The 21,664-nt window shown below is 46.2% G+C and overlaps 1 protein-coding gene across 6 annotated transcripts in view; it reads left to right on the plus strand.

The window, feature by feature from the left end:
* Positions 1–21,664, plus strand: part of AFF1 (ALF transcription elongation factor 1) — a 105,465-nt gene that overhangs the window by 35,465 nt on the left and 48,336 nt on the right. For all 6 annotated transcript variants that reach the window (XM_080591682.1, XM_080591683.1, XM_080591680.1 and 3 more), the window contains one exon: positions 21,363–21,483. In XM_080591682.1, the coding sequence (XP_080447808.1) occupies positions 21,363–21,483 (121 nt within the window). The remainder of the gene's footprint in view (positions 1–21,362; positions 21,484–21,664) is intronic.

The following is a 21,664-nucleotide window of genomic DNA, read 5'->3' on the forward strand; positions in this document are numbered from 1 at the left end:
GTGATGGGAAGTTCCAGTGTTGTTCTGCAGCATTACCCGTCAGGTTAAGAGAAAGCAATGCCCCTGCTTTAGTTTTTAGAGAGAGGTCAACAAGCAAATGGTTAATGGTTAACCTCTGTGACAACAGTAAAACTCATTCTCAGAACTGTAAAAAAAAAAAAAAAAAAAAAAAAAAAAAAACCAACAACCTAAAGCGTGGGTTTCGTTTGTGTACTTGTTAAAGGAAAAAAAAAATCCTCACCAAAACCTAAACAGGAAGAGTACAGCAGATGCTGGTGTTTTTTGTTTTTTTTTTTTTTTTTTTTTTTTAAGAAAAGCAAAGTGAGAAGAAGTGTATGGTAGTGTTTGAGATATATATATGTATATGTGTGTGTGTATATATATATACCTTTTTGCTCAGAATACAATTTATGGTGTAATCTATAAGCAGTAATTGATGTATTTGTTCATCAACATAGGAGCAGCACCTTCGTGGCACAGTAGTGTTTAGCAGCTGGTGTGTGTATGCGAGGTATGTGAGTGCGGGTGCCTCCTCTGAAAGGCAAGTCTTTTTTTTCCTCCTTTCCTGAGCTGAGTTACAGGCATTGCAGTTTGAAATACTGACAGCTGTTAGCATCTGAACTTGCAAGGAATTATTAAAATGTGTAGTGGTAAAGGGGTTTTTACATCTTCAAAGAGTTCGAGACACCTGGTAAGAAATTGCTCTCAATATTCGTGCGCTTCTGTAGTCTGTGAGATTGTATTTAACAAATATATTACAGAGCTAATCCATCTTTGCAAGTACGGCTGAGAAACTCTCCCTCATGATTGCTCTGCAGCTCTGGCTCAAGGCTTCTCTCTCCCCAGCAGGCTGATATGGAGAAAACACCCAGCTTTGAGGGCTGGGAAGAGAACAGGCTGTCGTCAGTCTAGGAGCACATTTGTTTGGGGCAGGGAGCTGGGCTTGCTCAGAGCCACCAGTGCCTGTGTCTGTGTGTTTACCAGGAGGAGTTTGGCTGGCGAGCTGGAAGTACAGGCAAAGAAATAGGCTGCAGAGGTGAGATAACTGCTGGCCAGCGCTGAGCGTCAGCTCCACCGTATCGCTGAGCTCCTGGAGCTGCCTATCTTAAAAGCGCTAAAACCCCTGTGGTTTCTATAGATGCAGAGGTGAAGGTGCCTTGGACACACATCACTGGGCACACGCTCTATGCCTCTCTCGGGAAAAGTAGATTTTCCTTGCTACTGCAGCGTAGCTGGAAACAAGAAATACACTTTGGTAGTGGTACCTGTCCGGGGGGAAACAAGGCAAAGAGATGATGATACCGGAGACTTTGCGCCTCGTCTCCTGTGATTTTGAGCTGAACCGATGGCCGGCTGAGGTTCTCACATGACAGTGCACCAGGCAGTGCTTCTCCTGCAGGAGCAACCGGCTGGTTTTAAAGCTCTGTCGGTGCCAATTCACAAGCATGTCAAGTCCATAAGCTGTTTTCTTTCCCCAATCTATGACTATGCTTTATGCACGTTTATGTTGAAAGCTTGTGATTTTCAGTTTGTTTAAATGCTGTGTCTGTGAAATGTTTAAAGTGATGGTTTTTTAGTTTCATAGATCCTTGATTTAAGAGACAATGTTCCATAACTTCCTGCAGACCAAAGATACCCTTTTAATATTTTAGGGGAACGCGATCGTTACGCCGAGGTTTGAGAACACCGTTAATCATCTTTATCTGTTTGCAACCCCCTGTCCATTGTACACAGGCTGATTTCAGCAAACTAATAATAGGCTTGCTTTGCTTAGCTGGTGTTGTGAACCTCCTAGGAGTAAATGCCTGGTTCTGTGCAATGGGCCACAGGCCTAAAGAAAGCTGCTGGTCTAGAGACTAAGAAAATTCTGTTGAACTGCCCAAATCCTGGAGGGAAAGAAAAACAGTTAGATTTGTGTTCTTTTCTTTGAGAAAGTCTTGTCTCCTTTCAGAGGCACGACAATAACGAGATGTGGTATTCAGAGACGTTTTTTCCATGCCATTCTGCATGAAAATCAGTTGACTCATACATCGAGGCATTAAAAATAACAGACCAAAAAACTTCCTAAACTGGCTGACATGGAAAAATGCAGCAACTCAAATGTTTCGCCTTTGAAAAAATACTTTGGGTCAATTAGTGCCACGGAGCTTTCACGCATTGTTCTCTATGATTTGTTCCAAAAATCCCAGCCTTCTCTGTTAAAGCACATGCTGATAAAGGAATAGCTCTATGTCTTTTGTTCTTCCGGTACAGGATTTTTCAGTGTTCTCAAGCTATCGGGATAAAAATGATGTGATGTTTGGAGGAGCTAGCTGAAATTCTTCCCTGCTGGGAAAAGGCAGAGTTTTTCAGTTAGATGGTATAATGTAATCAAGGATTTGAAAGTACAAGAGCTGAAGGAGAGCAGAGATGATGCTAATAGTGCTGTAGGAGTTGGGCCATCTAGTTGTAACAGGTGCTGGAGATTTTTTTTCCATAAGTTACCTATGAAAAAAAAATATTTTTAACATATTCAGTAAGTTCTATTTAAGGGGAAAAAGAGCTTCACTTTCTAGTTTGTCTTAGCAGGATACAAGTGTTTGTACTGAGCAGTTCCACAGCCTAACAGGGAGCCATTAGTAACAATGGCTAAAGGAAGAGTTACTGGCTCAGGTAAACTCATCTCATAAAATGAGCCCCTCTGAGTACAGTGGTGTGCTGAAGGATTGGTTCTGAGTAGCCATCTACAACCTGCAGCTTCTTGTGCAGGAGTAAACCATGCTAGAAACGTGTTTTAGCCAGAGACTTTCTGTGCCATTACATGACCTTGTGTGTGCAAGGCAGCCCGGTCTGTCTGAGATGATGAGTTTGACTTAGGAAAGGAGAAGAAAAAATGATGCTAACAGCTTGGTTTCCAGCAGAACCTAGATTTCCCCTCTGAAGCTGCCCTGAAGTTTTCTTCCATTTTTTAATCCTCTCCTCCTTCTAGGCCAGTTTGAAGCCCTCGATGGGTAAATGGAATGAGCTCGGCCTTTGAGTGACTCAAAACATGACAGCCCCGAGCTGGCGTTTCCACCCCTACTACGTTGGCACGTCACTGAGCAGCGCTGCTCAAGCGCTCCCAAGCCCTGTCGAAATACATGAATTGGTCTGGTTCCTGATGATTTGGAAGGTGTGTTTTCCTTCCAAGTCAGTCAAGCTAGCGGCCCTGTGGTAGGTGGGTTTCCCTAACTACGCATCCCTTTCCCATAGGTTTTTGGAGGCATATGCGGAATGGATGGGCAGGGAGCCCGTTGCTGTTCTTTCCCTTACAGCTCAGACATCTGATACAGTCTAGCACTGCTTTTCACAGCCAGAACCTTCATTCTGTGATTTTTTAAATAAATGCAAACAGATTGTAATTGCCACACGATCTGATAATTGCAACCAAACCCACCTCAGGCTGGTTGTTGGCAGCTGTATTGGTGTGTGTTGATGTTGTTCCACTATTTGAATTTATTGTGGAAGCTTAGCAATTGATTAAAATCTGTTCCCAAGTGCTATTTTATTAAAACAAACAAAACCAAAACAAACCTATCCTTTAATGCATGCAAAGCCAGACACGATCTGGATTGTTTCTTGAATCTAATGAACAATAATTTGACATTCAGACCTTTCAGAGACTGGATCTCATGTCTCAGTCCTTGCCCTAAGAGCTGGATTTGTCTCTGTGCTGTACTTCGCTTGGTAGCAACACGCACGGATCACTTGGTGTCTCAGGTGAGGATGGTGCACGTGGCCCTGTGTCCACCCAGCTCTCCTCAGAGTGCTTGTTCTTGGGGCTTTCAGATTCGGCAACAATTACTTGTGCTAGCCAGAACAGGGGCAAAGGGGAGAAAAAGTCGTTTTCAGCTGTTGCAAACATAAAACTCAAAAGTAATGTGAGTAACATATTCCCCCACCCCCTTCAAAAAGTCAGATAGAAATGTCGTATAGAAGATGGTGGTGTGAAGAGATCTCTCTTCTTTCCATGTTCTGAGCCTATCTTTTGCTTTTCTTTTGAGGGGTTTCTGTGCTATCCACCGTTTCACGTCTTCCTCTGGTCCTTTCCTTTCCTGCTGTGACCTTGGTGGGTGAGAGATGTCGATCATGGGCCAGATGAAGAAATAAACAACTTCTGGGTGGGGGAAATATCAGGAAAATAATTTCTTTATGTGTCTGTTCCTTTGTGCGTGTATTAAATACCAAGGTAGTGGTTTCCTTTTTTTAAAATGGCTTCCTTTGAAAATGTGCCATCCACCTCTCTCCCAGCTTAACAGTGGAAATTTACAGATGATAATTGATATAAGCTATGTTTACTTGAGTGTAACAACTTTAAAGACCATTTATGTATAGTAATCTGCCAAGCAAATTATGATTTGTTTAGGTTTGTTCAGTGTTTCTTTCCTTCCCCTAGAGGAGTCCCTCAACACGTGTGAAACAGGCTCGGAGGGCTGAGACACCATCAGCAGTCACTGGGGTTAATATGGTGCTTTTGAAAGGTCTTCAGTTAAGTGATGCACTTTTCTTAGAAAGTCCTCGAATGGTTCTTTCACCCTTCCTCTTCTCTTTCCCCTCAGTGAGCAAGGACAAGCATCTCGCGTCTTCCCAGCACGCAGTAGCCTCTGGGTGGAAGCGATGCACGGCTTCTGCTCCAAATTCCATCACTGTCACTCATGCTCAGGTCCAACTCGTGGCCAGCTGAGCTGTCCCCTTCTTTTGAAAGGCTTAGCTTGTGTGTTGTAAGGCAGTCGACCACTTTTACGATCGAGATCTGATTTCCTTGTTGCCTTTCAGCTCTCAAGTCCAGTTCCAGAAAGCATTCCGGTGGAGAGCCCTGCTCGAGTGTATGCACAACAGCAACTCTTTACCTGGAGCTAGAAAGTGAAATGTGGAGGATATTTATTGTGTCTGCATCTGTGTAAGCAGGTACTCAAAAAGGGCTCCTGATTCACAGCTTTAAACTGAGGAGTGACTTCTCTGTGTGTGCATGACAGAGAAGTGATGTGGGAGAGGGGAAGGCTGTTAGTCTCACCATTTCCTCTATTCCTGTTCTTCTGTTGTGTTGGTTCTTGCAAATGTCATATTTTCTAAAGCAAAGAAGTGTCAAGTTAGAAAAAAAAAAAGAAAAAAAAAAGGTGTTTTAGACCAAAATACTGGCCACAAAGGATTCCAGTAGTTTTTCTGAGGTGAAGTTGGATAAAAGCAAGGTTTTAGGTAGAATAGGCAAAAGAAGCAATAGTGATTCTGTTCCTTCCTCCTGCCCATTTTTTCAGGTGCTTCTAGAAATACAGGTACTACATCTGTAGTGCAAAAACGTTTATGTGTCTCTGGTGGTGTGTTTAGTAATTGTAACAACTGAACCACTGAGTAACAAGGAAAAGATACAGACTTCTGCAGAGAGTATGTGCAGAAGATTTAGGGAAATTCTGTTTGAAAAACAATGAAAAAAAAAGGCAAAGAGTTACTGCAAGTCTTTACGATCAGCCTGTATTTTCTTGAAAACGCCTAGCTTTCCACGGATGACTGGGCTGTATGTGGCTTGGGTTATTTTGGGGGTTAGCCCATGCTGGAGGTGTTGTAGCCTGGGGAGAGGCTGTTGGCGAGGCTTGCCACACCGCGTATAGCAGTGGCAGGCACAAGCCGGGGATAAGGAAGAATCCCCGTCAGCATACGCAGAAGGATTTTAAAGCTGCTTTGGAAATTTGACGTGGTGCTTAATGCAGGGCATCTGCTGAGACCCTGGGAGAGCAAAAAGCCTCCTGCTCAGGGCAATGAATAAGCCTGGCTGGAAAAGGCACGTGGGAGGTTTGAGGACGAGGAACCCCAGGGAGAGGCGGTGTTGATTCACTTCTCCTTTTGAAGCTGCCTCTTGCCACCGTGCCATAGAGGATGGGGACTGGAAGAGGCCATGGGCTACTGCCGTGAAAATCGTTGAATGGGCAGAGGCTCCAGAGGTTTTATCAGGGAAGCGACCTGCCCCTGGAAGAAGTCCTGAATGGACAAAAGGCTGCGTGTGCCTCGTGGAGCTTCTCCTGTGAGATCCTACGGCACATTGGTGTAATTTGCCAGCCGTGGTTGCAGGTTTGGCATGAAATTACTGCTGTTATCGTCTGAGCAGATGTGACTTCCTTTGAGTGGTGGTTTCTGCGGACAGAAGAACAGCAGTTCAGAACGGGCTTGGAAAGACCCCAGTCCCTTAGAGAGTTCAAACTGGAAACAGAATGATAGAGAGGGTGTTGAAGCCAATACAATAGAAGAGCTGTAACGTAATTAACAAGGATGTTGACTAGTTGCCTTTTACCAGTTGGCTGTCAGGTTTTGCTTTCCTTGAAAAAGGGAAGCAAAGTTGATGTGATGTGACCATATGTTGTGATGGCTGAGATAGGCCTATTTTTATTCAGCTGAAGTTGAGCTTCCTCTCTGATTTGCATTTGCAGGAGTTGCAGCTGATCTTTCTGTTCACTCCGTGAGCTTCTTGCCAAGCTGAGCGGGAGGAAGAGCATCTTTCTCATTTGTCACAGCCTTGGTACTTGGCAAGGGCTTCATGGTATCGATCGTATCTCAGGGCTGAAGTTTTGCAGGTGACAAAGTGGGGGCTTCCAGCAGTAACCTGCAGTTTCTTTCTCGACACAACCAAAGCTGCTGCGTCTGCATGGAAACCCTCCTGTCCTGCATGTAGGTGTCCAGCCAGTGGCTCTTGACTCTGACCCAGATTCCCGGCTGGCGGTAAGCTCCTCCCACACTCCCTCCAAGCTGGCCCCTTTGCAGTCGTGCTCGCTGTCCTCTCCCTGATTTTGGGAGCCCGTCTCTGTTCCCGCTCGGGCGCTGCCTGCCCTTCTGGGGCTGCTTTACCGGGATCTGCTGGCAAGGCTCCCGTGGTTACGTTGCCTTCAGTTGCTCAGTTGTTTAACCAAGTGCTTTTAACGGGAACATGAAACCAGGCAGAAATACAAAACCTCACAGAGTAATCTCTTAATTGCAGTGCTGTCGATGTCGATCCACCCCCCGTGGTTACTGTACTCGCAGGAGGGTGGTGGGGAAGGAAGAATATTAATAGAAATAGGCTAAACACTTAAGAAGGATAATTTATTGCCAGTCCGAGCATCAAGCTAAGCATTGCAAATAAATGGACAATGTAAGTGCTTTTGGAGGCAGAAATTGCCTCGTTTGATGTAGTCGCTGTGTGGGACACCTAAATTCTGTGGGGATAAATACACAAAGAACAATTAATAGTGGCAAGATACACATGCCTGCTCTGTCCTGAGGCAACCCCAAAAAAGTGTTCATCAGCAGATTGCCCAGTTGCTGGCAGATGACTCCTGCTGTGCAGCAGTTTGCCATTTCAGCTGGAAAATGCATTGTCCCTCAGCCTTCCTGCAAAAATCATGGCTTTGGCTGCTACGTGGTTCACAAAAAGCAGCGCGTGGCTTTCCAGCCGCAGAGGGGAGGTGTTTGCAGGCACGTTGGCTTTAGGATTTCTGGGTACTGCTGTAAGCCTCCCAAGGCCCATCAGGCCTTACAGACGCCGTGTCAATCTTTGGGGTATCTCACCGAGGTTCAGCAGCAGCAGGCGAAAGCAGAGCGGCTCAGTATTGGTCTGGCAGTGTGTTGGTTGTACAGCTGCGTGCTCTCCCAAGCAGAGCAGGGTTATCAGCGAATTCCCACGCAGGGTAAACATTTTGGAAGCGGCCTTGCTGGTTCCTGTCAGCGCTGCCTTTTCCACCGCGTACCGTGGGCGATCCCTGTGCTGGCTCCACATGCTGGCAGGAGCCCCTCGGTTGCCCGAGCCTTTCTTTGCACGTTTGGGACATCCTGTGTTGCGGCTGGGCTCTCCGGGAAGCATGCGCGTGCCCGCCCACATTGCTGATGGTTGTAGCCCCTGCAAAACGTACCGCATACGCGTATTTTTAGCAAGCAGCAGAAAGGAAAGGCGAAGCACCTCCGCATGTGTTTTGGAGGGACATATGCTTTGCAACGTGCATTAGGCATGCTTCAGTACCTGCCTAATGCTCCCTGTCGCGGATTATTGCCGTTGCATGGTTTGAATGCTTTCCAAGCCCTTCTGAATGACAATGAGCCGCTTTGTTATAGAGACATCAGAGTGATGGTTCAAATGCAGTTTGAAACCTCTTAATAACATCAAACAAAAGCGACAAACCATGGGAAAATGTGCAGACGGTTCTGTGTGTGGATGGAAAAATTAGGAAATACTTGTGGAATACCTGTAACCTGGCAGAGAGTGCAGGAAAGATTTTTTTTAAATAGGCTTTTGAGCGTATAAGCAGGCTTCTTCTGCAAACAGTGCTAATCTCTTTCCGTTCCTACTTAGTCCTTGCTATGCAGATAAGACTTGTTCAACCTGTTACTTTGTAGGTGCTGTTATATAAAGGGAAAACTCAGGGGAATAGGAAGCCTTGTTGCATGAGTTGTTTGCTGCCCGTTTCTATGGAAGTATGGAAGAATTTAAGCCGTTAATATTCCTTGATTTTGCTAGTGCCAAAACCGGTGGTCTGCAGGCACGTGGTGGTGCAGGCAGTGCAGCTGACACTGAAATGAGGTGTCATTTGAAATGACACGTGAAATGAGGACGTGGGGCACTGGCTGGCAGCGTGGCCATGATGGGGCACCCGTGAACGGACTGCGTAGCTCTCGGGTCCTGGTGGACTCACGAGCTGCTTGGCGCAGCCTGCACAAGGTCGGCTGGTAGCAAGCTCTGCAGAAACCCAGCAGTGTGCTCACTCAGCTGGACATGCAGAGGCGGTAGCTGTAGGGTGAGGATGCTGTTCAACAAGAGATTTAAAATGCAGGCACACAAAGCAGCTGCTCAGTAAACATTGCAGGGTTTTGTTTTTTTACCCAACAACATATATCTTGTTAGACTTCTTTGGTGCAGTGGAGAGCAACGTTTTGTGTTCTTTTTGTTTTTTTTTTAAGAGGATTTAAGGAGCTAGTTCTATAAAATCAGTGAACAAAGTGAACAAAGAGCACATCTGCTTGAATAATTTTAATGTAGCCTTAAAGTAGAAAATGTATTGCATTTGACTTCTTGCACCTGCGATAAACATTGCTGTATGCTGGATGAACTGAGGTAGAATAATAGATTGCAAGACATGAATCCTTGATTTGCTGTTCAAAGTCATTTCAGGTGGATAATTAAACATTTTTTTTTTTCTGATATGTTGATATCTGGATTTTTTTTTTGTAACCTACTTTTTTTTTTCAGAGCTTTTTACCATGACAGTTGTTGGAAAGGCTCCCCATTTTTGTGGGGCCCCCTAGGAAAGAGCAAGTGTGTTGGGGGACCACTGGGCTTTGCTTTACCGAGTACTTCTGTGCGAGGTCAGGAACACAATGTTAGGACAGTTGGTCTGAAGAAAACAGTAGTTCTAAGTAATCACAGTTCCTTTCTTATGATCAGTAAAATGAAAATGGGTGTGTGGGAATCAAAATCTTGTGATTGTGTGAACAAATGAATGAAATTTTGGGGTTTGGACCCAATGATCTCTTGAGATTCCTTCCAACCCCTGCAATTCTGTGATTCTGTGAAATGGGTCTGAGAAATTGATACTTAAAAGGCAAAAATATGTTTTACTCGATCCCTTGACTATTAAGTTCTTTCTGCACTAGTGCAACTTTGCTGCAGCTTTTTCCACTTAATCTCAGATTTACCTGTGAAAGACTTCTGGAACCTGTTGTAAGGGAACAGAAGCCTGATTTCATGATTTTGTTCCTCTCTTGGTAGTTCTCTGCTGCAAATGCCCGGTTCTCTTGCTGTGTTTAAGCATGTTACCAATGAATTGATTGTACAGAACAACAACAAATGCTACTTCACGCAGTACTTCAATGCAAATCGACAGGCAGGATAGTTCCCACGCAAATGGAACAGAATGGAGGTTTTATTTCTCTTCCTAGGCAAGCCTAGAGCAGTTCCCCAGAGCTGCTGCATTTCTACTGAGAGCAGGAGTACCGAGGCAGGTGGCTATGGTGAGAGAAGAAGATTTCATGCAGTACGCACGCGGCAAGAGCCCGTCCCTGCCAAAGAGGCTTGCTGCTTGCCACGTGGTAGCCGCTGCATTCCTCTACTCATATAACTGACTTGCAGAGCCGTAACAGCAGAGATTTGGCACAGAGATCATGGCACGGCTGCAGCGGTGCGTGCTGAATTGCAGTGCTGGAGGATCTTGCCATGCTTGACCTAACTTGTGTTTCGGCGTTCCTCCACGTATTTCACTTCAGTCTCATCGTTTTCAGAAGCTGCGGTTTGTAAGCTAACACTTGATCTGGGTTTATTTATGTCTCTTGGGCTGACTTAATTGTTTTCATTATGAGTGGGATGCAGCTAATCAAGAGGAAGAAACACTGTGGGAGTGGGTGATGCTGCAGCTGAGTCAGTTCCTGAGCAGTGGGAGTTGATCCAGGTATCGCAGCCCTGGTGGAGACTTGGCTCTTGAACAGGTGCCCATGCTGCAACTTGTCCTGTTGGTCCTTTTCTGCGTCCTACTGCCTGACCGTTCCTTTCTCCAAGCAAATGGCTGCCGTGCCATCCTGACACGGCCACATCTGATCTCCTGTACGCATCCCTGGCATGTGGCAGCTGCAGAGTGCTTTTCCCACATTTCCCATCAAGTGGAAAACTCCCTTGCAGCAAGCTCCTGGTGCTGTAGGGCCAGGGTAAGTGCCTCTGAAACAGTTCCTGCCCAGTGGCTGCGCACAGTGGTTTGTTACCCTACTGCCGCTGTGCCTGCGCTTGCCCTCTGGCAGACTGGGAATAACGCAAGGTAGATTTTGTTGATGGGAGACTGTATGACCACCTTTGGCTGTTAAATCCTGAAAATGGGAAATTGAGGTAAACATAGATCCTGCTCTTGTGGTCAGGGTGGGTTTGCACATGGAACAGCTGGTGTAAAAGCTGCAGGAGGATTTCTCTTCACTGCCATAGGTAAAATACATTCAGGCTTTGGGTGGCACGTTTAAGTTGCATACATTGGAAAACAGGTTACTTTTTCAGAAGGCTGTGTACTGTGACAGTAGCCTTTCTGCACCCCTGGTGTGCTGTCATACATCTGTGGTGAGTTAAGCATACACTTTCCTTAGTGAGATAGGTCGCTTCCTCCTCAAGTTTCTTCGTGTCAAGGTTGTGTTGTAATGCTTTGGCTGTGAGGAACAAGACCAGCCCCCATCAGCCCTGGAGAGCGACCACGACTTACATAAAAGAGGGTTTTTCAACTCTGTCTTCCTCCTCATCATTTGAGGAAATCAAATGAGAGTATGTCGTTAATTTCTCCCTTGCACATTGACAGTTTATTTTTTCGGTCAGGTTTCTCAAGATCTAACATGAAAAAATCACTGGAAAAAATAAGACAACTGAAGAAAATTCGGTGATTTATTCCTCCCTGTGTTTTTCTTCTTGTTTCCTTATTTTTTCCTCATGTCATTTTTGCATTAGTTCTACAGAGGAGTGCATGACATTTGCCGAGGGCTTTGTAATGACTTTTTTTTTCCTTATCCTCTATTTGGTGGATGTCTGGGCTTCGATCTGCAAATATGTCCCAGTTCTTAGGTGGGGAGCTCTGCTGCATCAGGGAGGCAGGGAAGCACTTGGCAGGTATACGTGCTGGTAAGGTTATTCTCCTAGCCTGCATGGCACTTGGTAGGTAAAAACATAAACATAAAGCTAAAAAAGGAATAGCAGTTTTTGTGGTAAGGGTGATTCACAGGCGTAAATTCCATAGCTGCTGATAATCTATTGTTCCTAACCAGGGAGAGCTTGCTACTGGGGTGTAGCTTTTTATCAGAGAAGCTGTTGCCTGTACATATGAAGTGTTTGATCAGAAGTGAGTCTCTCTGGGCACTATATTAAATGCAAAAATGGACTGAATTTTCAGTTTAAAGACATTCTTTTTCTTGTACGTGTTCTTCATGAAACTCTCTTGAAGAAGAAATTGAATTATTGTGTGCTGATTGCTGTATGATGCTCTGCTGGAAAAAGTATTGCTTTGTTTTGTGTTTGGTGACTTAGAATAATAAGTTACGCTAGCCAGAGTTTCTTCTATAAAAAAAAAAAAAAGTGTGGTACAACATAAACTCAGAAATCATGCTTCTCAGGGTGGGAGGAGAGAAGGAGATGAACTGAAGGGTTTAAAGCTATCCACCAAGTAAACGCTCCTTAGTAAATTGAAGAAGCTTGTTTTAGGAATGTAGGTTTTTTTCCTGCTTGTGCATTTAAAGTCAGAAACTGCGTCCTTCTTAAGCAATCCAAAAGAGTTCCTAAAGCAGCACAGTGTAAGCAGAGTGGTGAGTTACTACAGCAGGTCTGTGCCCAGCAATTCCCAGGACTCTTAAGACTGTCAGTTCTGTCAGTGAAAAGGTGGGATGTGCTCCTGTCCTCGAAGCCACGTTGCCTGCTTGGTTCAACTCAGCTGCCCCGAGCTGCGTGTAGACAGGCAGCTCACTTCTTGTTCATCGCTGGTGGACCCGTGGGTGTTCAGAAGGAAGATGAAACGCTGCTGATGCTTGCTCTGTCGTGTGGAGGCATTTGGAGATGGCGGCGTGAGGGCAAGTGCTCGAGGCTGTTGGTGCAGAGTCGCAGCAAGTGTCATGCAGCATGGCTGTTCTGATGGAAAAATAAACTTCCGAGGCAGGAGTTGGCCTCAGCGTAAAGGAGCCGTCAGGAAGATAACAAGTGAGACTTGTCAGAATTGGGCCTGAGATCCTGCAGGGTGACACCCAGGCACGTCCGAAAGGAAGATGGAGAGTGACAGATGAAAAGTCGAAGGCGATTCTGCAGTCACTGTGGTGATGGATGGTGCTTAACGAACGCTATGCAGGGGGTCTTCCCAAAAGTCTTTTCCAAATAGCTTATGAGTCTGCATGCTGAAGCAGTGTCTGAAAAAAGGGCTCAGAAATGGTAAGTCGATGTCTGGCCGCTTGAAATAAGACAGGTGGCAAAAGAAAGCGAAATAAGAGCACGATGGCTGTGAGGGCAGCGAGAGGAATGGAGAGGCTGGTCTTTGAAATCTGATTTCCCTGTGCTTTGACAGTCGATGTTTTCTCTTGGAGCTCAACTTCTGAGCAGAGCCAAAGTTTACATTCTGGCGGAAAGGCTACACCCCACCCTGCGCGTTGGTTGATAATGCCAAGGCCTTGTATTTACTTGCAGCAGCCTTTGATCTAGGGAGGCGTGATGTAAATACCTGTGCAGGGTTAATGTCTTCTCTGTCAGTGTGGTAGTTTCTTCAGGACTCGTTGCAGACCAGTATGGGGCTGATGGTTGGTGACTCAGGGTCCCCTCCTTGGCCAAGCAGGATCCGCGCAGCGAGGATTGACATTTCTCCGAGGGGCAGGTTCTCACAGCCAGGATGTAAGGTGCTGTCAGAGCAAGCTAGGCACATGCCTCCAGAAATACCATCGAAACTTAGCGCAGGTTAGTCTGCTCTCCGGGAGCATGCAGTGGCAGTACCTCTGGAGCACTTGTGTCTGTGTGCTAAGGTTTGCTGGGCTGTAATCACCTTAGTGGCAGGCCAAAGTCTCCAGCTTCGGTAGGGAGAGCGAAGTTCTGCGCAACTGCCAACTCAGTTTTGCCCACTGCAGAGTAACCCCAGTGATTTGTGTCTGCATCTGTGTCCTGAGTAGGCTAATCTTTTGATCCTTTTCGATGAAGTGACAAGAGACACTGGCTCCTCTTGCCTGCTCACAGTTTCCTCTCCTTTCCTCAACTACCCGAAGAGACATAAGTGCCTTCGGGGCTGAAAGGTGGTCGGACCACATACTTGGCTTGGGGAAATCCTGAGACGTGTGCCTGATGAATTAGGCTGCTGTATACAGAGCGCTCGTCTCTAAGAGACAAAGTGGTCAGGATTTTTCATTGCTTCTACCCGGTGATTTAAATTTTTCACATTTCCTCCTGTGCCTGCCACTTCCAGATCAAACAAAGCCTTAAATTCATCATTGTTCCGCCGCCTCGGCTGTGCTCCTTGTAATTACTCTTCACACATCCACACCTTCATAGAAGCCCTCCCGGTATATTTGCATTTAGATGGAGAATGACAACTTTCGTGTTCCCTGCATAACTTGTAATTAACGCCTTTCCTGACAGCATTCTATTAACATCAGCCTACCGGGGAGAGGGTACAAGCCTGGGTTTCTTTGGAGACTTGATTTCTGGGGCATCCTGGGCAGAGAGACTGCCTCTTTTGGTTTGCTGAGGTGCTTTGATTACGACGTAGTTAAGTGCTCTTACTGAAGATGACAAAGTGGAGACCATGTGAAATAATTGTCACGTCTTTGCAGATTTTTTAGGCTGCTGCTGTAGACAGCTGTTAAGTGAGGCTGGCCCTCAGCGCATGTTTCTGTTCGTAGGGTGAGTGGTGTGTCTGTGGAGGCTGAGCCGTGGGCGGCTGTAGGCCCAATTCTGTGAAGGGTTTGTCCTGTGTGAAGAACGTCACAGGAGGCGAGCTCCCGATTGCTGCTCAAGTCACCGGGCACTGCAGGGGCTCAGCTCCTCTCAGCAGACACTTGGGCTTACTCCTGGGAGCTGCTGGGTGAATCAAGGCCTACTGATGCCAAAAGGAAGCAAAAACCTTTTAATGACTGTAGTAATTAATGTATTTTTAAACTTGGCGACAGCAATAGGAAACAAGTAGGAGTTTGAACCCAAAGATTACCACAGGAGAGGCAGTGTGGAGATGTTTGACGTTACTTAAGTAAAAATGATTTTTTTTCTGGAAAAAGCCAACTTAACTTCTCCTTAACCAAACTGGTGATTCCCTGCCCTCCGTTAAAAGACCCCAACCGTTCTCTGACTTCCTGGGTTACCTGGGAAGGCTGTTGTAGTTCAGGGGCAGCAGTTTTCCTGCAGCCATGGTGGGCCTGCAGGTGGGCCGGGAGGTGTAATGCTGCTGTCGCGCGGGTAGCAAACAGGGCTGCACACACGTGGCGAGCTGAAGGAGGAGGGGAGCCAGTGCTTGAAAGCCGAGTTCCACCTCTTATTTCTCCAGTGTGAAGACGTGTTTTCTGGAAAGCATGCACCGAAGCTGGTGTGTGATGACGATGCAGAAAATAATTGACTAACTGTACCATCTGTTGCGCCTCTGCCATATGCTTGCTTCTATCGTCTGTTTCTGTTCAAACTGTGTATGTTCTGTGAAGTAGTGTTTAATGATGTGAGGCAGCCTTTCCAGCAAGGAAAGGAAGGAAAGGTTGGGACGAGGCTCGTTTGATGGTGTTTGCTATTAGCTTTAATGTCTGTCTTTGATCTGCCTGTCTCACAGCCACATTGTAAGGCGAGCTGCTTGGGCACTGCAGTGCGAGAGCCGAGCCTGATCTGCATTGCTTTCCAAATGAGGCAGGAACGTGTCCCTCAGCCCTGAGAAATGTTGATCGGCAGCTTCTCGTGATAAAAGAGAATCTGTTTTAATGCCAAAATGGCTTTAATAAATCTGTGATTTCCTGCAGTTGTACTAAAAGGAAATGTTCCCTTTTAATGTTCTGGAGGAAGAGGTTGTGTGTGTTCAGAAGGAAGTGAGCGCTGTTTGTGTTTGCTTTTAGCCTTTTTCCACCCCCTTCCCTGCTGCTGGAGTAATTCCTTTTGGGAGCCAGCAGCAGATCTTACTGCAATTAAAACTAAAGCAGATTTTTATTTTACTTTTGTTTTCATACAGAGAACACGCAAGTCAGGAGCAGAGACAGACTTTCCTTTCACAGCCGTCTATTTTTTGAAAATGGCATCATGGGCTAGATAGCCACTTGCCAGCATCTGAAACCGTGGCAAAGACTGCGATGTCTGTGAGAATGGTCTCAGAGCACGCTGCTCTCTTCATGGCTCACGTTACCAACCCGAGCCTGGATGGTGCTGTCAGTGTGGGGGCATACCCCAGCTGGTCAGGTTAATGGTTGACTGAAACACAGATGCTGGCGTTCGGATGACTGCAGGCTTGTGTTAAAAAGCATGGAGATTTCAGCAGAACGCGAATACCCGTGGTCTGAATTCAGAATGCCACCTAGTGTAATGCAACAAAAGTTGTTCCAAACAAAAGCCCCTCACTGTGAGGTGGTGTGCACAGAAACCTGACACTTGCAGTGTAAAATACATGAATTAACAGGAGTTTTAGCTTTTGTCTTCAATTAGCTTAAGGGCTAGCTTTTAAAGCAAACTTAGGGTAGGTTCTCTCAACTGCACGATGAGATTTTTATCCCCTTTCTGCTTTTGAAAATGTGTCCCCTTCTGTGCTCTGAAGTGGAAGGAAAATTCTGAACGAAAGCCGGTCTGATAGCTTTTGGAAAGCAAGGATGAGCGTGGATGGGGATCCTTGAGCACAAAATGGAGCGGGTGACCTCCCGAGGTGATGGATGGGTGGTCAGCTGCCCAGCCATGAAGTGCTGGGGGGAATAGGGCAACCTGCCGAGCCGTGCCTGCCAGCCCATCCGTGGGAGAGTGCCTGTATCTGCCGGAGTCGGCATGTCGGTCTCCTTTCAGACCTGCTGGAGTTGGCTCCAGGGCAGGAACGCAGCATCCCTCCACCCCCTCGGTCCCTCCTCCTCTTCTCTTCACACACTCTTGAAAAAGAATTTATTGCTGGGAAGCGGGCTGCGGGTCAAGGAGGGTTCAGGGAAAGAGAAGGTCCTTAGACGTGTTACAGCTGCTGCTTCTGCAGCAAGCAGCACGTAAGATGCTTAGTGTTCAGCGCTGGGATACACAGAGCAAAGATAGCTGTGTCTCTTTGTAAATATTACGGTTGCAGGAGATGCGAGTTTGGACTGTGTAGGGTTTTCCTTTTGTTTGGATGTAATCAGGACCTGTGAGGAAAACAGCTCAATGGCTCTGAATTTGGATGCTTGCCAGCCTAGAAATAGAAGGATATCCGTAATCCACATGGACGCAGTGCTTCAGAAAACAATTTGCAAGGTCATAATACGTGGCTTGGATCCTTCTTACTGCTGCTGTTAAACTGCCTGCGAGTTTTCTGCTTCTCTTGCTCTAAGCTGGGAGCTTGTGAGACATTTGTGACAGGGCGCAGTGTAAAACGAGAGCCCTGCTCCTTCTGTGCTGACAGCAGGCATTGTCCCAGTAGGACAAACACAAACAGCCCCCAGGGTGTTCCCCCCTCTGTGGTCTCAAAATCTCAGACTGATGTTCCTCTTGCCTCCATTCCCGTCAGTTTTTGCTCCTGTATGTATGTGCACGCACACGGCCTGCTTTATCTTAATAGTTGTGATGTTACTGCTGAGACAGCTTCTGGTAAAGAGGACAAAATGCAGTCCTGTGGTGTGCGCACTAATGTGGCACTATTGCTTTGGTTTACATCTAACGTTTAGCAGCTCAAACCCTAAATGTTTAAGTTTTTCGAGTTTGTTGTTTGTTTTCTTTTTTGGAAAGGCACCAGAGCTGAGCCCTGTGAGCTGCTGCGTAGCGTCCAAATGACGACGCTCCTTCCTTCTGCGTTGCTCATCTGTGCCCAAGGTCAGGCCTGTTTTGCATGACTGAAGAATGCTCACTCGGTGCCCAGCACGCGGTCCGTTGAAGTCGATAGGAATATTTTTGCCTATTTCAGTGGGCTTTGGCTCACCCACCTGCTCTGCAAGCTGGGACAAGTGACCAAAAGGTGAAGCCTCCCAGTCAGAATTTCCACTTGTTGGCTTCTCAGCTTCGAGCTGAGAAGCAATTCATAACCTCAGTGCTCTTCCAGCCAGCAAAATACACATGTACTTGTGCTGATGTTTGTGGATCACCCCAGGTGCTTTTCAGTCTTGGCTTACTGTTGATAGTGGTGTGATCTTGGGTGTTTTTTTCTGGAAGAAGGGTCATCTGACTAGGTTACTGCTCCTGCCCTTCTTACCCAGCAAGCATTAACAAAAACTGCTGATACAGAGTCAAATTCTGTATGGGTTTATCATACACAGGGAGAGCACAGGCCACATCGTGGACATCCTTCCCCTGGTCCCAGCTCCCCACATCAGCTGGAGGCTCTGCGAGCCCTGAGCGCCTTGCAGTGGGGGCACCGCCAGAGTGAGCCACGTCAGATCTCAGTTCTTGGGTCCTGCTGCGAAAGCCTTGCTAAACAACAAGGCAGGCTATAAAGGGATATCTGAAGGTAACTGAGGTTGTTGTGATGGTCAGGAGTGGGTCGGCTGGGAGAAGGGAAGTTACTCCTTTGGTCGTGACAGCGTTCTCCAAGAGGCTTGCCTTCATCTTCCCCATCCTCACTGAAAGAGGCAAACCATTTCTCACCTGGGGAGATAAAATGAGATTTAACCGATGGTTTGTCTGCTGCATTTGTCCTTCTGTGTTGTTTAGATGAGTATTTTAAACTGCTTTCGTTACTTGTGATCTCACGCTTCAGCACAGAGCTATGCCAGTTCAGCAGTTCACCCACGGGAGGCCTGGATCTGAAGCGTGCCTCAACAATCTGCGAATTGCATTAGCAAAATCTGTGTTGGGGAAAGCTAGCACAGTATCTGCGAGTACTGTACTTCAGCCAACACTGTCAGTAATTTAATAAGTACTTGGGAGAAAACAAACAAAAACAAGGATGTATATTTAGTGCAGCAGTTGTATTGCAAAGAACCAAGCGCTTGGTATCCATGGTGTGCATCAAGAAAGAAATAGCTATAGGACAGCCTAAGGTGTTGTCAGTGCCGTGCAGGCCAAAATGCACATGTGTATCCAAAGACATGAAGGAGGGGAAGGAGCTTTGCTCTTTTTACTCTTTGTCACATTGCAAAAAGTAGATCCCCTTTGTGTCCGCTAATTTCTTGCATGTCTTCCTGCCCACGGAGCAATGGAAACAATGGCCTAAGCACTGCCAGGGGAAAACTTGACCAGGCAAACAACTGATACCAAAGGAAGTGGTGGAGAAATGTGTTTTAGAAAGTCATTTGCAGCCTGAGATGGGACTATGTCCAAAAGGTGTGTCGTCTGCTTTCCCTAAGAGGTGTGTGTGATGAAGGAAAAAAAAAAAAAAAGTATGTGGCATGTGACCAGAATAAGTAAACGTGCGTTGTGTGTAAACACTCTCAGGTTTGTTTGTAGTAGCAAATGCTGTCTCCTGGGATCACCAGGAGGAAGAGTTAATTTTAGCTGCATGCTGTCTCCTGTTTCTTGCCACTTGTGTGGCTGGGGTGGGGGAGGACTTGGGACACCACGAGGAGTTGGCTCTACGTGCATGCTCCCGTTGTAGCTTTGGCGCTGAACTGAATGCTGCTGTTAGCCTCAGATATATACTTGGTGCTGGCTTTGGCGGGCAGAAGTCAAGGCTGGGAGCAGAGCTGGAGCCCAGCATGTGGTCACAGTGAGGGAGGAAATGAGCCCAAACAGGGGTCAGGAGAGCTGCTTGCAAGGGAGCCGTGTAGTCTGCTCAGGGAAAGAGATGACTGTAGGGCAAGGAGACAGGAAAAGAAGAAGTGAGGGCTGCCACCAAGGGCAGCCACCCTGCTCCGCTTTTGTTGGCTTGTGCAGCCACCTGGGAAATGCGACAGGGCTTGGGGGGGGGGGGGGAGAGGATCTGGTCCACGTTAAATCTCACTCATCTAGTAATAAGTTTATCCTATGGTTGGCATCAGTGTTCCTGAAATGGGGCTGTAATCTCACAGCTGTGTACAAGGGAAGTGTCAGGGGATTGCTTTGTGCTAACAGCCAACTTCTTAGCTGTTAAAAAGATGTTTCAGGGCTTTTTCATACTTGCTCTGAAGGGAATTTTTTTTTAGAGTTATATAAAGGATATTTACGGAATCACTTTTTACTTCCTGGAATGTTTGGAAAATGATGTTTCATTCAGTAAAAATTTTCCAGATAACTCAGACAGAAATGTTTAGAAAATACTGTCAACATGAAATGCATTCATTTAAGAATTCTCTCACATACACACGGTTTCAAGGAGTGGATGCAGTCAATATTTCGTCTAATTTGCCCTAATTCTTTTATTCTGCAGTTGATATCTCTCACATCTGGCTAGACAGAGGTTTCCCAGCGCACACACACAGGGCAGCTGACCAACAAACTGCTTATAAATAGGACATTTTTCACATGCAAGATGACATCAGATGCACAGAGGAAATGTTTCTCTTGCATATTGTTTTTAACAGAAGGGTTGAGTATATTTACCAAATCAGTGATCTGTGGTTCCTTTTTATTATTTTAATTTCTTGCATTGTTTTCAGAAGTGGGTTACCTAGTAATTGGAAGCATAGTACATGGAAACTTCTGGTTTGCTATGTTTGGAAACCATTCAGCACTAGCAAAAATTGGAAACTATTTTAAATGCGTGTCGTCTGACCCCTGAATATGCTTTTCTGCCTTAGTGGCACAAGTACATCCTTGCTGCAGTTCCATGTATGGAAATTTGCCACCAGGCTGCATCCTTTTGCAGATTTGCATGGAGTCAGGAATACCCCTGTGCAGTTGTCAGACCTCTTGGCTAACTCTTGGAGCAGAACCTCTGCTCCTCTAGGGCAAGTTAAACCTTCAGTAGGTGGTTGTGTGTGTGTGATAGCTGAGAAGGCATTGCTCGGGGGCGAGACGTGGCTCTTCCCTTCCACACTGGGATGCTTCAGAGCCAACCTAAAAGTAGCAGAGGATCTGCATGCATGCAGTAGGCTGCACAGTGGTGAAGGAGGGCTGAAATACCTGCGTCCGCACACTGCACGGGCATGCTTTTTCTTTCTAAATGTCCAGAAATATCTGAGCAATGGATTTCCTTGTTTTGCAGTAATATTTCACAGAGGAGCATTAGCTTACAGTGTCTGGTTTTCCATGAAGTCGTCCCGCTGTGCATACGAGACAGCTTTATTGCTGTTTTGATGTAGGGCTGATGGAGTGAGGACTGTGCGTTTGTGGTTCAGGAAGGGTTTTTGCCTGGTATTTTCCAAATTCCTGAGACCTTCTCTTTAAATATGGCTATGTGATGGCTTTAAATGCGACTAAATGGTTTCCCAAGTAAGCTGCTTTCCAAATGTCCATTTAAAGTAAAGAGGAACAGGCTTGTTTCTGAAGTCAGCAAAGTTCAAACTCTGAAACTTCGTTTTCCCCAAGAGAAGAACTGGAGTGGAACTATGGAGTACTTCTCAAGTCATTTTTCACCATTAAATGGATGAATATTTTCCTCCTTCCCCGTCCTTCTTGATATAAGGTATCAGCGGTAGCAATGACTGAGAAGGGTACACGCTGGATGCGGTACGTTACCTTACGATGTCAGATGGCAAATACCTGATGCGAACAATTTGTCGTCAGTAAGCACCCTGTGCATTTCAGAATGGCTGCTGTGCTGGATGGATACAGTTGTCTGAAAACCAAGGGTTCTGCACAAAGATGTCTGTTGATAGTGCTGCTCATGAAATGTTAACCATCCTTTATTCTCTCTTTCCTGAAGCTTGTACAATGAGGACAGAAACCTGCTGCGTATTCGAGAGAGAGAGAGGCGGAATCAGGAGGCGCTGCAGGAGAGAGACAAGTTCAGTGAGAACACCCCACTCTTTGCCGAGCCCTACAAGGTAACGGTAGGGCTGTGTGGTGGAGGGTGAAGAGAAAAGAGGGTTGGGGCAGAAGAGCAGAGCCATGGCCTCTGCGCAAAGTATAGTTGGCTTGAGTACGATATTAACAAATCTAACAACGTCCCATCTGCTTCACTTAAATCAGCAGTGTATGTTCATAAAGCTCTGCAGGTGGCAGTGT

The sequence above is a fragment of the Anser brachyrhynchus genome, assembly GCF_964034855.1.
Source record: "Anser brachyrhynchus genome assembly, chromosome: 4".
Lineage (NCBI taxonomy): Eukaryota > Metazoa > Chordata > Aves > Anseriformes > Anatidae > Anser > Anser brachyrhynchus.